The following is a 16,823-nucleotide window of genomic DNA, read 5'->3' as shown; positions in this document are numbered from 1 at the left end:
GACTGAAAAGAGTGAGTCTACTCTCTGACACTGACGTATAGCTAACGTTACTGTCGCAATGACAGGCAGAGTTCAAGGTTCAATCGATCTGCAATCTCTGAGAAATACCCATTTATGATAATTAAGAAGACCACTGCAACAAACCTTGTACTACATCTGAATGCTTGTACTACTGTTTTATGTTGAACGTTTTAAGTCACCCTGTTCTTTCCATATGCGGCTAACGTTAACGTTATAGCCATCAAAAACTCACCTGTGTTACTGTCACTGCCACCAGACTTGACTGACCAACTTCCTCAATGCTCTCCCCACGACGAGTCACACTGTCTACCTCAGTCCAAACCCAAAATGTATTCTATGCCCTCAGCAATAACATTTAATACAAACAGATCAACGCACACATCAAGATATCGATAAAATCGGTGTGGTTTAGCTAACCTTCTCCCCGCTACTGTGCTGTGTCCTCATGACATGTAGCCTAGCTAACTTCTTCGTATTATTTACTGTAGTCGTCTTCTTCTTATTGGCTTTTACTGGCTATTCACATCCTCCTTGTTGCACTACCGCCATCTACTGGTTTCATAAATTACTAATCATGTCATCACCATGGATTTATTGTTCCCATTTACAATATAAAAGTATGTATAAAACCTTTATTTTTCTATTGAGTTATGCACTTTACTAAGAATAAGCTGTATTAAATACATTGACATGTTTGATTTGACAGATTATGTCAAAGCATTTAATTTGAATTCTTAGGCAAAATGCTCTAGGAGGCTATAAAAGCCAAAGTAGCTTTGTGAAGGTTTTTTATGTGGTTTACTAGAAAAAAACAACATTTGAAGAGTCAGAACTGCCCTTTGTTTTTGTTGTGTTCAAAGTGATGTCATTTAGATTTGGTTAGGGCAGAGTTATTGAATATTAAATCATCCACCAGCAATGATGTCGGATGTTGGAAATCTGGAGTGGAAACTTCCAAGTTATCTTGAACGCAGCACGTGATTGTGCATTATCTCTGGCTGGACACCGGCTGTGATACCAGGCAGAGGCGGTTCTGCCTCCACAGTCTGCACAGTAACGGTAGAGGAACTGTGCAGCCACAGGGGCAGACGTGTCTGTGGGTGCAGCCTAACAAAAAAACAAAAAAAACTTATGAATGTGTAAAACAATGACTTTATTAAAATATTACTTATCATCTCGACCAGAAATAATATTCAACCACATCATGACAGAAATATGTACAGACCATAGAGGTACAGTAAGCAAAATGCATTTTTAACATTGTAGTCTTTAGGCCTGTCTATCAGTGGCTTATTATATAGCCTTGTAGTCTCTGGCACTCGCAGACTTGATGTGGTGACATTGAACACATCACGGTATGTACGACTGATGTCCGCGAGGGCTCAGTTTGGACCTTTGATGGTAGACATTTTATTGACCGGAGAAATTTAGTTGAATATTCCTGGACTAGATCAATATCAAAATTATTTAAATTCCAATATATAAAAGAATAAAGTAAGCTTCTGCACACCCACATACCATCTTCTGGGCGGGGATAAAACCACCGACCGCCTATGCCACAGCTGCTCCATGCTTATAAAATGTAAGCTACAAATCTATACTGTAATAAATAATATCCCCTAATTTATTTCAGAGCTCATTTTGAGATCACAATCACTGACGTGAACATGATCGATGATATCACAATATGATTCTACTGAAAGAAAATTAAAATTAAAATTGAATTATTGCCCATGCACTAGGTCCCTGGCAAAACCATGATGGAATCATCAGCAACAATGACAGGAGAAACAGAGAGTAGGGGCTCTGATGTGAATCTTCAGATAAATTCTAAATATTTGACTACAAACTGAACTAAATGGTTGCTCCCCTGAGTGGACTAATGTGTATCTTCAAATGTTGTTCTCACAGGTTGAGCAACTGTAGGTTTCTCCCCTGGAGGTTTCTCTCGAAAAATGTTATCAGTAAAATATTTCATCACATGCATGTCTCAAAGGATTTTCCAGGGAATGGTCCTAACTTAGATAATCACACAAAACAGAATTATACAGTTAATACACACATAATATACCACACACACACACACACACACACACACACACACACACACACACACACACACACACACACACACACAAATTAAATTGTTACTCTCCGGTGTGGACTCTCATATGTTTCTTCACATCTCCTCTATGACCAAAACCTTTACCACAGACTGAGCAATTAAATGGTTTCTCTCCTGTGTGGACTCTCATATGCACCTTCAAGTTTTCTTCAAGTCCAAAACTTCTACCACAGATTAAGCAATTACATGGTTTCTCTCCTGTGTGGACTATCATGTGTCTCTTCAAGTGTCCTTCACGAGTAAAACCTTTACCACAAATTGAACAATTAAATGGTGTCTGCCCTGTGTGGACCATCATGTGTCTCTTCAGGTCTGTTTTTTGACTATAACTTTTACCACAAACCGAGCAAATAAATTTCTCTCCTGTGTGGACTATCATGTGTCTCTTCAAGTCTGCTTTTTGACAATAACTTTTACTACAGACTGAGCAATTAAATGGTTTCTCTCCTGTGTGGAATCTCATGTGTATCAGCAGAATTGACCTACGGTGAAATCTTTTACCACAAACTGAGCAAGTAAAGCGTTTATCGCCAACTACTTCATCGTTTTTCAGTGAGTCTAAACCTGACTGAGGTCCACTAGTCTCCATCCAATCATCATCACAGTCTTCAGTCCCAGGTTCATAATGTGAAGTCTTGCCAGCACTAGTTGGTTGTAAAGCATTAGTTAGATCAAAGTTCCTGGCTGGTTCTGACACTCCACAGTCCTTTCCATCAGCTTCTGTTTTCATCTGTTCAGTTGAGCTGCTGGCTAGAGGCTCTGCCTCTCTGTTCTCCTCAGTTTGGCTTTGATGAAGCTGTGAGGACTGAGGTCTCTCTTCATCACCTTCACTCTTCAGAGGGACAGGAGTGAATGGGAATTGGGTGATATGGGCCTCCTCTGGCCATTGAAGCTGCTCTCCCTCCTGACTGGTCCAGAGTTCCTCCTGTTCCTCTTTAATGTGTGGGGTATCTGGGTCCTCCTGGTCCAGACTGGAGCTCCACTCCTGCTGCTCAGGGGGGACCTCTTCTTTCCTGACAAACAGCTGCTGGAGGTCTGGACGACACGTACAAATTAAATACAGACAAATTCACATTAAGGAAAACTACGTAAACTTGTTACATTTACTTCATAATGTTAATTGGAACATTATTGCGGGATAACAAAGACTGCTTGCTGCTGATCGCTGCCCCTAAATCTGAATGACAAGATCTCTCTCCCCTGAAACTCAGTTACGAAATAAGCGTTTTGAGTTATTAATACTAGAAAGATAGCTGGCCCATTTAGTCAATTTCTTTACCCCTGTGTTGAAAATGTCAGCAGGAAATATTATGGCATATCATCCTATAATTAGGTCTATGTCTATGTCTTTTATTGTTTGATTATTTTAGCCCATTTCTATTGTAGTTTTGCGCTTGTATCTTTTTTTCCGGCTGAATAATATTACTTTTCCTGTGCAACAATCTAATTTCCCCACAGGGATCAATATTTTAATCTTATCATATCCAATCGTCTGATCTGGATCTATCCATGTTGCATGTGATTGGCTATTTGTTACAAACCCCTATCCTGGGTTGACAGAGTCAGTTGATAACCAGCTAGCAAATTGATGAAGTGTTAAATTTGTATTACTTCAAGAAGTTAACACAATTAGAGAATGCAGATGATTACTGTTTTGATCATAGTTTCACTGATATCTCTACCTACAATATATTGATAGTCATGGAATTCTGGACAAAATCATATCTGACAATATTCCCACATTTGGATCCGAGAGACAAAATCTCATCAAATGGGTGCGTAGCTCTATTGTGGACTGATTTAGGGATCCTTGATATGAAAAAGGTTGAGAATCACTGTTTTACATGTTAAGCTGAATCAAACTTGAACGGGAAAAATAAAAGGGAGAAAAGTTTTGTCTATGATCACAACACCGGACATGCCACGCGAGGCTGCGGCTTGCAACAACCCAGTACCAACAACCCAGTAGCCATGCAGGATTTGAATGAAGATCACGGACAAGAGTTACAGAATAAGTTCACTTGTTCAAAGCTACCCCAGACTTCCCAATTGAGGACCTCGCTTTTCCACGCCCAGATACTACCTTGTGATAATTTCACACATGCATTATACTGTATGTTCTCACATGCCGCCACAACTGTGATGAAGACGATGAAGACTATGGAGCAAGGGGGGAGCTGGCAAGCACTAACAGGAGTCTGGTTAATCTTGCTAATTTCATTAAGACACATCTTGATGGTCTAAAATACCGCCCAGCCCGAAATCTTTGGTCATAAAACAATTCTTTATTTATGTTTAAACTACCGTAATTACTTGTTTTGCACACATGTTCAGTGTGTGCATGGGAACAGTTATTTAAATTGATCAACAATAAATGGTGTTGACAAGATATTGAAACATACATTGTTTATTTCATTTGATAGAAAGTCCTACAACTATATACGACAAGATTGAGCTCATTGAAATGCATGGTAACAAAATGTAAGATGCAACTCTATAATGTAACAATTAATACCCCCCCCCATTCATTTCAGAGCTCATTTTGAGACATGTTTTATCAATAAATCATTGATGTGATCTATGATATCACAATATGATTATACTGAAACAAAATAAATAACATTGAATTGTTGCCATGCAATAGGTCGGTGCAATAGGTGCCTAGCAAAACCATGACAGAATCATGGGCAAAAATGACAGGAGAAACAGAGAGTATGGGCTCTGATGTGAATCTTCAGATAAATAAACCCTAAAACTTTGACTACAAACTGAACTAAATGGTTGCTCCTCTGAGTGGACTAATGTTCCCACAGGTTGAACAACTGTAGGTGTATCTCCTGTGTGGACTTATGTCTCAAAAAATGTATCCGTAAAATATTTCATAACATGCATATCTGAAATGACTTTCCAGAAAATGGGCCTAACTATACAATCACACAAAACATAATTATATAATACACACACATAGAGTCAGTGTGTGTGTGTGTGTGTGTCCGTGCGCGTGCATGCGCATGTGTGTGTGTTGAGCAATTACGGTATGTGGTTACTCTCCTGTGTGGTACCTCATGTGTCTCTTCAAGTTATTTTCATAACCAAAGGTTTTACCACAGACTGAGCAATTAAATTGTTATTCTCCTGTGTGGACTCTCATGTGTTTCTTTAAGTCTGCTTTTTGACAATAACTTTTACCACAGAATGAGCAATTAAATGGTTTCTCTCCTGTGTGGACTATCATGTGTCGAATCAAGTGTCCTTTACAACCAAAACGTTTACGACAGACTGCGCAAGTAAATGCCTTCTCTCCTGTGTGAACTATCATGTGTCTCTTCAAGTTTGCTTCAAGACCAAAACTTTTACCACAGACTGCGCAATTATATGGTTTCTCTCCTGTGTGGACTATCATGTGTCTCTTCAAGTTTTGTTCACAAGCAAAACCTTTACTACATATTAAGCAATTAAATGGTTTTTCTCCTGTGTGGACTATCATGTGTCTCTTCAAGTGTCCTTCACGACCAAAACATTTACCACAAACTGAGCAATTAAATGGTGTCTCTCCTGTGTGGACTCTCATGTGTCTCTTCAAGTCCGTTTTTTGACTATAACTTTTACCACAAACTGAGCAAATAAATTGCTTCTCTCCTGTGTGGACTATCATGTGTCTCTTCAAGTCTGCTTTTTGACAATAACTTTTACCACAGACTGAGCAATCAAATGGTTTCTCTCCTGTGTGGAATCTCATGTGTATCAGCAGCATTCCCCTGCGGTGAAATCTTTTACCACAAACTGAGCAATTAAAGCATTTATTGTCAAGTGCATCATTGTATTTCAGGCAGTCTAAACCTGACTGAGGTCCACTAGTCTCCATCCAATCCTCATCACTGTCTTCAGTCTTAGGTTCAGATAAGACTGAAGTTGATTGTAAATGATTAGCTGGATCTAAGTTCCTGGCTGGTTCTGATAATCCACAGTCCTTTCCATCAGCTTCTGTTTTCATCTGTTCAGTTGAGCTGCTGGCTAGAGGCTCTTCCTCTCTGTTCTCATCAGTCTGGCTTTGATGAAGCTGTGAGGACTGAGGTCTCTCTGCATCATCTTCACTCTTCAGAGGGACAGGAGTGAATGAGAACTGGGTGATATGGGCCTCCTCTGGCCCTTGAAGCTGCTCTCCCTCCTGACTGGTCCAGAGTTCCTCCTGTTCCTCTTTAATGTGTGGGAGCTCTGGGTCCTCCTGGTACAGGCTGCGGCACCACTCCTGCTGCTCAGGGGGAACCTCTTCTTTACTGACAAACAGCTGCTGGAGGTCTGGGGGTACAAATGAAATACAGACCAATTCACATTAAGGAAAACTACCTAAATGTTTACCATTACTTCATAATGTTAATGGGAAAATGATTGCGTGCTACCAAAGACTGTAGCTTGCTGCCCTGGCAGCCACCACAACGCTAGAACGTTTTATTCTTCAAGTGTTTTAACAGATCTTATCGAGTTTTAATAGGTTTTAGTCCACCTTCTCAACATCACCACCACAGTTCAAACCGTGGACAATTCCACTGTGGTTTAACCTGGACTACAGCCTGCAGGCCTGATGAAGTTTCCCCCTGTGCAGCAGTAACGTTAAATCCACTGATGCCTGCCTACTTAAGCAGTCTATCATCGACCCCTCACCAAATTCCTTTTACTCAGTTATTTTCTTGCTTTTCAGCCACCCGACCCTACTGAACTAGCCATTTGACTAAAACCCTCAGCCCACTCACTCCCCTCCAACCACCTCCTCTACTGGAACTACAACATCATAGCTCCTCAGCTCTCACGTCACCTCCCGAGTGTTCCAGCTGTCACCGTCTGAGCCAAAAGACTGCAGGACTTGAAAGGAAGAATAAGCGGCCGTGTCTAATTAATTGAGCTGCCTTTCTGCAGTTCATTCTCGATGGTAAGGATGTGCTAGGAGCGCTGCTCTTCCCAGCATCGCACGTGGTGTTTATCCGCTCTCGACAGTCAGTGTTTTGGGCCCCTCAAGCAGAGAAAAGTTCAACTAACAACACTGAATCAAATAAAAGAAGGCGAGGAGGAACTGTTCAACTCCCTCCTGTTGGCTGTGACGTCCCGGGCGGCCAAAAAACACCACCATCCCATTAGTCCGGCTCCATCATCAACGCCACCATCCTGACAGCCCCGGTGGAGGATCCCTGCCCGGGGTTGGGAACAAAACACTTGACACCCTGTAATCCAAATCACTGGAGTCTTGTACAGCGGTGGAGGGACTTCTTCCCACGCCTCTCTGCCAGAGCCTCTCCAGCTTGGTAAACGCTACCAGGTCCTGGATGAGCCGGAGAAACATCCTCCCCTTTCCACCATGATCCCCAGCCTGGTCCCTCTTGATTATCCACCGTTCCAGGAGGAGCAGATGCCCGGCGTCGGAGGACTCGGGCTCCATCCCACCGCTGCTCCACTGGGGCACTGGTGGCACCTGGGGCCCTTGTCCGCTCCTACATAAGCTTGAGCTGACTATTCCATCAACGCTCAATATTGGTGACTTGATAGTCAGAAATGTGAGAGTCCATGCTCCATAGTGCTCACACTCTTCTTCCCAGGCACAACAGTACAGGAAATTAGTGAAAAAGTCCCACACATAATAAAATCCCATCCTGAGGTTGACAAGATTGTATTTTGCACGTCTGTAGGGATGCTTCAGTCCATCTGCCAGATTTTCAGCCTAAATATGAGATCGGAGAATTGCGATAATGCTTTATACGCTCCGATTGCCAAAACTGATTGATGGCGCAAAACACATGAGCCATTTCTAGGCAGACCTGTGGTCAATGGTCACATGCAATCTATTCTATTATATTGTGGGGGTTTTACAGCATTTTGTCCATTGCTGTGATATTTTTTTCATTATTCAATATTACCACATTTTTATTATAGTAGTAGAGGCACCTCTTACTAATCAGGTTACTAGGGCTGATCTCGACTTGGACAGTCGAATCGAATTCGACTGTCAAATACGAATATTCTACTATTCTAAAAAAAAAAAACGTATCTTCAGTAATTATTTCGACCACATCAACAGTCAATGCAACATGGAGACATATTTTGAGCATTTAAAAATCAATAAGCGACTGATCATGCAAGATTTTAATTGCCGACGTCGGGCTATTGGATAATGGATTTGTCTGAATAATGAGACAGGCAGGACACATGTATTTCTTTTTAAAATTAAGCTCTTATATAGCCTAATTTTTTATTTCACCTTTTAAACATTAAAACATGCAGCCTGCATGAATAAACAAATTAAAGAGTGTAAAAAAACAAGACTTTGCCGCTGCTTTGAAATGACATCTCCATTGCCTAGGGCTAGGCTATACAGTTCTTTAGCCTATTTCTCAAAAACTGATAGGCATCCTGTAAATAAATCTAAACAAGAATAAATTAACAAATTCAATTAAGATTGGAATTGAAATGGGGGGAAAAACGGCTGCTCGACTTGAGGGATCTCCGTCGACTCATGGGTCTCTCGACTGAAGATTCGACTATTAGACTTTTAGAGGACAGCCCTAGGTTACACTGTGCTTTCTAATATAGTTTTTCTCTTGATATTGTATTGCATTTCATCATGACGGTTTATTATACCTGATGCTCTAGTCATGTGATATTCAAGTTGTTCTGTTCTCTGGACACTGCAGGTTTTTTACCTGTTTGACCACTGTGTATGACAATTGGTAGTACACTTTGGTGGCATTGTATTATATTGGTATATAACCTGAATCTGTATATATATATAGTGTTTGTATTTTCATATTTTTCTATTTCTAATTTAATAATACCATTATGCATCTTTTTTACTATGAATATGGTGTATCAGTGGACCAGTCAGGTGACCTCTGTCAGCTGACCCCTGTAAGGGTATTTGAAGGTGTGTCTCTGTACTAGCTTCATGTCTGAGGAAGGGATTTGCCTGAAACGTCACATTCCTGTGGTGATACTGGGACCAGCAGCAACACTAGTGTGCAGACTTTATTTTTGTTATTTTCAATGGTCACATGCCAACACAGCTAAAACATCTCGGCCGTGTCATTAGTGTGTGAGACAGATACAACACATGCCATCTGTAATGTATGCCAGGAGGATCAAACACCTTGTGGGAGAAGCAACAACTAGCAATCCTTGCAGTGGTTTTTCAGCAAACAGCGGAACAGGACAGCATTTCGTCATGAATTCACCTGTTTACTTCAGTTCTCTATGCTGCTTCATTGAGGCTAGCTGTTAACCCTTAACATGAACTTACAAATGCAGTTAGCTTACTAGCATTAGCTACGAAACAGCCAGCTCGTTAACATCAAGCTTGTTTGCTAGTCTTTACTCATCTTATCCTGGTTATAACATCAGAGTGTGACACCAAAAGATGTAGACGGTTCTGGAAGTTAAACGTTAGCTAGTTGCATTGCATTGATGGTGACCCTGATCATGATTCATCCTATTTACCGGTACATGATTGTGAAGGTCCTTTATCCAAAGGAGAAGCGAGCACTTTACCACGACCCCTTAGGGGAAATCCAGGCTAACAAACAAATGCAAGGATAACAAGGCAAGTTATACCTCAGTGCATCATAAAAGATTCTAAATAGCTAACATTTGTTGCTATTCTACAGAGCTTGGATGAGACACAAACACATCCACATCTCACAGAGGACTTGTGACATAATAAGCCACCCACGTCAGCAAGACTCAACGTCTTGTGGGGCATTTGTCTGGAAGGTATGAGTGCAACTGACCGTTTGTTGAATACAGCTATTGACTGTCACTGGTTATACTGTGTCTTGTGTAGTTTGCAGAGCTTCTACTAACTGGTGGGGTGCTGGATTTCAATACTGATGAGGCTGCTACTGTATCACCCAGTTAAGGAGGGAAATAGCTGTCAAATGTGTCTCCGTAACGTTGGTTCCGCACCGTCGGCTTAACATAACATCGGCGCGACTTCTCCCGCATTATAAATTACAAATCTGCGGGAATTGACAAAAATATGCGCGATTCTCGCAATCCCATGCTGAATTTTAAGCCCTGGCATTAGATAATGATGCTTCAACACGGGTTGGTAAATGCGTTTCTTGCTTTTCCCCGCGGCGCACCAGACATTTACGCAATGCACGCCACACCACACACAGCTCTTAAACTAAACATCACAATGTTACGATGGTGGGGGCTGAGAGTAGGTAGTTGTATAGTGGTCTAAAAAGGCTTTTGAAATAGTTATTTTTCACAAATGAATCTTTGTCAGATGAAAGCTTGTATGCTTAATAATTAAATTTGTATGATTGAATTTCATTCCTTGCTCATTCAAAGATAGTGATGATGAAGGACTCAAAATACTTTAAAACAGTTCAGTCATTTGTTTATAATGAAGATTTCTTGTTTCCCTTTCACAAAAAGGGTAATCAAACAAATATAGCCTATCGGTAATCGGCCAAATTGTTATTTTAAACATCGTATTGGCCAAGAATATTCCAATCGGTGCATCCCTATGGCCTGAAAAATCTGGTTCTACAGCATTCTATCAGGCTTCACTACTACTGAAATTTGAAATGCTAATTCTATCGATTCCTTAGCTCCGTTTCTAGGGTAGCATATCTAGCCGAAAGACAGAGTTCCAACAGAGCTATCGATTCCTTGGACTTTCGCTTCTTTTTTCAGTAGTTTTTAGCTTTTAGGGAGGTTCTTCTTGCCCTTGTGGAGGTTAAGGCTGGAGTTGTTGTGTCATTTGTTTACATTTTATTATGTATTGTTTAACGTTGCACTATTGTTACACATTACATTATTGTTACACTTTGTCAAACGATTGATCTGTAAGGCGATTAAGGCCTATACAAATAAATGAGTTTTTCCCCTTCAAATGCCTTTCAAATGACAGTGGATAACAAATGTCAAGGATTACATGTATGCAATTTAAACTGTTTGTCTTATTTGTGAAATAAAAAAGAAGTTCAAATGCCTTCTTACAATGCTTTTTTTTTATTTAACAACTGATTATGTTATTTATTATTGCAGGAAGTCGCTGTAGAATGATTTGTGACACACCATGCTTGGTTCATTTGGAGTAAAGCTCTTACATGGTATTTAGCATTTAATAGCAAAAAGGTCTGAGCGGGTGAGTATTTACTGTACACAAAAGGAAGGAGACTGGTCAAAAGCCCATGCACTCAGTACTAGTATGAATATGTTTGTTTGTTTTTTAACTAGCAGCAGTAATATGTTTGTGAATACTGAATACAATGTGTGACGAATCTGCTGACAGAGGCAAACACCGTCGCACACAAAAACGACGAGTACGTCTAGGCCCCCCTGCTTTATTTGCTCCGACTCTGAGCAACTGTTGTGAGCAGGAATATCATAAATGTGTGTGAGTAATAACATTTAAATGTCACCAACCTGCTCTGTGTAAGCGCACGTCACGATGGAAAACAGCGTCCAGCAGCGTCCGTTGTTCCTCCTCGTACTCTGCTATCGTTCTTTCAAACAGCCCACATATCTCTTCAACAGCCGCAGTTAGCCGCTGCTCCACCTCAGCTCTCAGCTTGTGGACTTTAGACATTTTCACACAGTGATGTCACGGCAGCTTTTCCTCCTCAACTATTTACTGGCAAACTGTGCTTTAAAACTCCAATAGCTTCAATATAACGCTAGCTTCACAGCTAAGGCTAGCTCCACAGCTAACAGCTAACGCTAAACCATTCATCTGAGTCGAGAAGAGAGAGGAGCTTCTTCTTGCTCTCAGAGCTAGTAGTAAACGCAGCCTCGGCTCCAGTTTATATATTCGTGATGATAGTATCCTCCACACATACAGTCTGTTGTTTTGTCTTCGTATGCCTCAAGCATGTTTGCATACACCGGTCGCCATCTTCATCTTCATCATCTTCTTCTTTTTCTTCTTCTTCTTTTGGTTATATTGGCAGTTGGCAAACAGCTTTCCGGTGCATTACCGCCACCCACTGATCTGGAGTCTAGACTTACATCTATCTGTATTCAAAACAAATAATTACTATCAAACAATAAACACAAATAAATAAAAATGACCAAACACAAATAAATAAAAATTAACCAAATAACTAATACAATCAATGTTCTCAGATTCTATTCATTAAAGAGCATTGGGATGGGAGACCGGATCTCGGCCTAATTGTATTTTTAGATACACATTTTAGTGTAACACAAGAATAAAATCAGGATGGACCCAGAATTTATGTTGTTGAATGTTCATGAATGTGTGAAATGTCAGTTTTAAGGTTATTTTTGTGGCTCATTCAAATGGATGGGAAGGAAGAAAAATCTAACACTACAAACTCACCCACCCACCTCTCAATAAGTGGTTCTCAATGTCTGGGTCTTCAAGACCCAGAGCACTGCTGGGCCTCATTTTAGCAGTCTAATCAGGGATTCAGGTGGATGGTGAGGTGGAAAACAAGCAGTACAAGGCTGGTGTTTCAACGATGATGTGCCACTGAAGCCAAGCAACTGATTTCACTTCTCATTGTGCTCTGTGTTGTTGCATTCGTGTCTGATCTCCACCAGAGGGGAGTATTCACCATGTCTGCTGATGTTTCTTTTCTCTCTCTCTCTCTCTCTCTCTCTCTCTCTCTCTCTCTCTCTCTCTCTCTCTCTCTCTCTCTCTCTCTCTCTCTCTCCACTGCACGCATTTGTGATCAGTGACACTTTGTGGGCAACTATATATGTGCCATGACTCCCCATCACCAAATTATTATATAACTCTCTGGGGACATAGGTCATCATTGGAGGTCACACACACACACACACACACACACACACACACACACACACGCACACACACACACACACACACACACACACACACACACACACTCTACCTCCATCGTTCATTCACACAGGATGCATTCCAACCTAAAATAGACTTGACAAGGTGATGCTTGTTTCCAACACCCATTGGTCCAAGTCCACTTTATGAGCTACAGTAAAGCAGTCCAGTCCTCTGGCATCATACAGCTGCAGTAAAATTATGTATCAAGTGAGTTCTGTCAGGCACTGAGCTGAGCAGTTAAAGTGAGTTCTGTCAGGCACTGAGCTGAGCAGTTAAAGTGAGTTCTGTCAAGCACTGAGCTGAGCAGCTACTGAAAAGCATAACCCTCACCATTGACTGCAGATTGGTTCTATTTACAACTGGACTCTGGAAGTTTCCCCGTTTCCATCAGAAGCTGCCCATCTGGTAGAGCTACTAGACATGCCTGTGCTGTGCCCCCAGGCCATCTGGGACAGCCTGTGCTGTGCCCCCAGACCATCAACATGTATGGGGAAGAGATATTTTTTATTTAGATCTTTTTATCATCATGGAGATATGGAGTGAAGTGCTGGATGTTTTCCCCCCAGGTGCCTTTGGTTAAAATGGAAAATTGGTTGTAAGTGAGGCTTCGAAGGATGGCTTCAAAATACAAAATACATTGAAATTATAATTTCTTCAAATTTGGCACAAACGTCCACTTGGACTGAAGGATGAACTCATTACAGGTGGTCAAAGGTCAAGGTTCAAGGTCACCGTGACCTCACGTCCATTCCATTCTCGAAGAGGGATTTACAGTAGGCTAGGTGTGACGACAGTGAGAAGAGAAGAGCGAGCCTGTCGTAGACGTGATAGACAGATGGTTCATCCAATCGCCTGCCAAGTAGCTTTTTGAAAAGTGCCTGCCCCTTCCACACACAGTTGTAAAATCTGCAACATGGGCAAACAAAATGATGGCAAGACGAAAAAGAGGCCAACAAGTGCCAATGCATTCTCAATACACAATGTACATCTTTGCATCACAGGTTTGTGTCCCAAATAGCTCTGCAACATTAACCTGGGTCAGCGCTGGAGAATGCAGTAATTTGAAAGTTACTTGGATAAGTAACTGTAATATTATACTCTTTTGGAAATTGTAATCCGTTACACTACTTGTTACTTGAAAATATACAGTATTACTGCCCCAACACTGACAATATAACACAGCCTGTGAAGTCCTGGTAAGCCTCCCTCAGGGCTTGTTCTCGCTTCTCACCTAGCTGTGATGTTCCCTGACAGGTGAACAGAGTCATTCCAACCCAGCCACTAAAATAACCTCTACGCTTTGTGCTCGGAGACAAAGACATCCTGAGGTGAACTTCACCTACCGGCCTCTGGTCTGGGGTGTTTGAGTCTTCGGGCACTTTCACAACTAATAGTCCACTTCCTTGTTTCAGACCTAATTCAAGAATTATACATTGTTTTGTTTCCGATTAGCTTTGCTTTGGCGGATTTGCTCTTGCAAGGCAAAAATAGGACAGTTGCCTGGCAGAAAAACAATGCTCTAGCAATTTCTGCCTGTACTATGTCGTACATCATGGAGCACCATCAGGTTCTGTTCATGTTGGTCTTGACTCTAGAGACTCTACTCTCTAGGGACCGCACATACGGTGTTGGCCCATACTACAGAGCTGACAACTGCAATAATCAGAAATCACAAAAAGTTGGTCCTTGCACATAAGAAGATAAGATAGAAGTCACCAAAACAGATGTTGTAAATAATGCAGCGTAAATGATACGCTTCATGTGATTGGTTGGTTAAAATGGTGTTGTCACCATATCAACCTCTCCAGAGTTCACTTGGAAGCGGGCCGGGACCAGCTCTTGGAAGCGGGCCACAGAGCGATGGGTTGGTCTGCATGCATGGACTGTCTGCACCAGGGTTCGAAATTCCAAACAATCCGAAGCAAGGGGCTAAACGGTTTAATTCAAACGGACTAAACATGTCCAGGGGAAATCCACGTTTGTCTTTCTCCATATCTCTGCTTATCAAGATGCTTCCTCCTCCCCCTCTGAAATATATTAGATCATCCATCTCTCCTTCAATTAGCAGCTGTCTTTGTCTCTTGCAGCCCACTGAAGCAGTAATGCAATCAGAGTGAGTGTGTGTATGTCCCAGTGCATCAGAGTGAGTGTGTGTATGTCCCAGTGCATCAGAGTGAGTGTGTGTATGTCCCAGTGCATCAGAGTGAGTGTGTGTATGTCCCAGTGCATCAGAGTGAGTGTGTGTATGTCCCAGTGCATCAGAGTGAGTGTGTGTATGTCCCAGTGCCGGAGCTAAAGGTGCAATAACCTGCTTCAAGGTCACATTAGTGTCTCTCTAATGGTTTGTAGGTCATGAGGTGTTACTCCTCTTTGATCGAGGGTTAAAAGGAGCGATCTACTGTTATGGATTTTGAAAAATTGCATCACGACTATATTGATCGTCAATGCACAGACCGTCAATTTCCAATTTCATCTCTACCTGATCATATGCAGAGGACTGAGGACATCAGGGAAATGTTTCCTAAACACAGATACCCTGTACCAACATGTCTAGCCTGGATAAACCCAGCCTCCACGTGACCTCCATGTACTTTACAGGCATAGTCTGTGACGTGACGGTGACGTCACGTTGAAGGCTGGGTTCACCCAGGCTACCAACAGTCGTCAGTTGGTTAAAGCTTAATAATGACTGAGGAAACTATAAGAAGTTTTTGTTATTGTGTAATTTCCCGTTTAGGTTACATTCATTTACTGTATATGAAACTTTAATTGTCCCTGAGGGGAAATGGGGGCATTGCGGCAGCAGCAAATAGGATAATTTAGTAAGGAAATGGGATAGAAATACGAACCGGTCAAATGGGGTCGAATCGAAAAACAATATAGGATGTTTGAATGACAAGTATGAATATGTATGCAGTATGTGCAAAATAACAGCACGGAGCATCTTGAGACAAAGAAAATTAAGTGAAAATATGTACTATATGGAAAAATTTGAAACGGAAAATATGCTGTATAAATAAAATAAGAAAAAACATAAAAAATTAGAAAATACACAAACATGAAGATATATATTTACATGAATAGGAAGGTACACAGAACAGAAAGCACCTTATCATTTAACATTAGTGGCTATCTTAACCTTTCAAGATGCCTCCACTCTGATTTTATTTGAGCAAAGTATTTTTCTGGTCCCAAATGTGATTCCAGCAGAACACAGCCCATAATGACCACATCAATCTCCAGTCTCCACCCAGCCGTTACAGCAGGGAGGAGCACGGACCACCCAGGCGTTACAGGAGGGAGGAGCACGGACCACCCAGCCGTTACAGCAGGGAGGAGCACGGACCACCCAGGCATTACAGCAGGGAGGAGCACGGACCACCCAGGCGTTACAGCAGGGAGGAGCCCGGACCGCCCAGCTGTTACAGCAGGGAGGAGCACGGACCACCCAGCCATTACAGCAGGGAGGAGCACGGACCACCCAGGCGTTACAGGAGGGAGGAGCACGGACCACCCAGGCGTTACAGCAGGGAGGAGCACGGACCACCCAGGCGTTACAGCAGGGAGGAGCACGGACCACCCAGGCGTTACAGCAGGGAGGAGCACGGACCACCCAGGCGTTACAGGAGGGAGGAGCACGGACCACCCAGGCATTACAGCAGGGAGGAGCACGGACCATCCAGGCGTTACAGCAGGGAGGAGCACGGACCACCCAGCCATTACAGCAGGGAGGAGCACGGACCATCCAGGCATTACAGCAGGGAGGAGCACGGACCACCCAGGCGTTACAGCAGGGAGGAGCACGGACCACCCAGGCGTTACAGCAGGGAGGAGCCCGGACCGACCAGCCGT

General features: G+C 42.2%; 1 protein-coding gene across 1 annotated transcript; it reads right to left on the bottom strand.

Annotated features, from left to right (window-relative positions):
• Positions 1–1,009: 1,009 nt before the first annotated feature.
• Positions 1,010–11,952, bottom strand: LOC310780245 (uncharacterized protein; the record flags this gene model as incomplete). The annotated part of the gene is made up of 4 exons (XM_083640817.1): positions 11,567–11,952; positions 6,320–6,445; positions 4,272–4,304; positions 1,010–1,128 (listed from the first exon to the last, which is right to left on the bottom strand). The coding sequence occupies exons 1-4, from the start codon at positions 11,727–11,729 to the stop codon at positions 1,010–1,012; spliced, it is 441 nt and encodes a 146-aa protein (XP_083496943.1). The 5' UTR covers positions 11,730–11,952.
• Between the last annotated feature and the right edge of the window lie 4,871 nt (positions 11,953–16,823).

This window comes from Poromitra crassiceps (genome assembly GCF_964638095.1).
Source record: "Poromitra crassiceps genome assembly, chromosome: 7".
NCBI lineage: Eukaryota > Metazoa > Chordata > Actinopteri > Beryciformes > Melamphaidae > Poromitra > Poromitra crassiceps.
The sequence above is the reverse complement of the archived record's forward strand: the minus strand, read 5'-3'. Positions and strand labels throughout refer to the sequence as shown.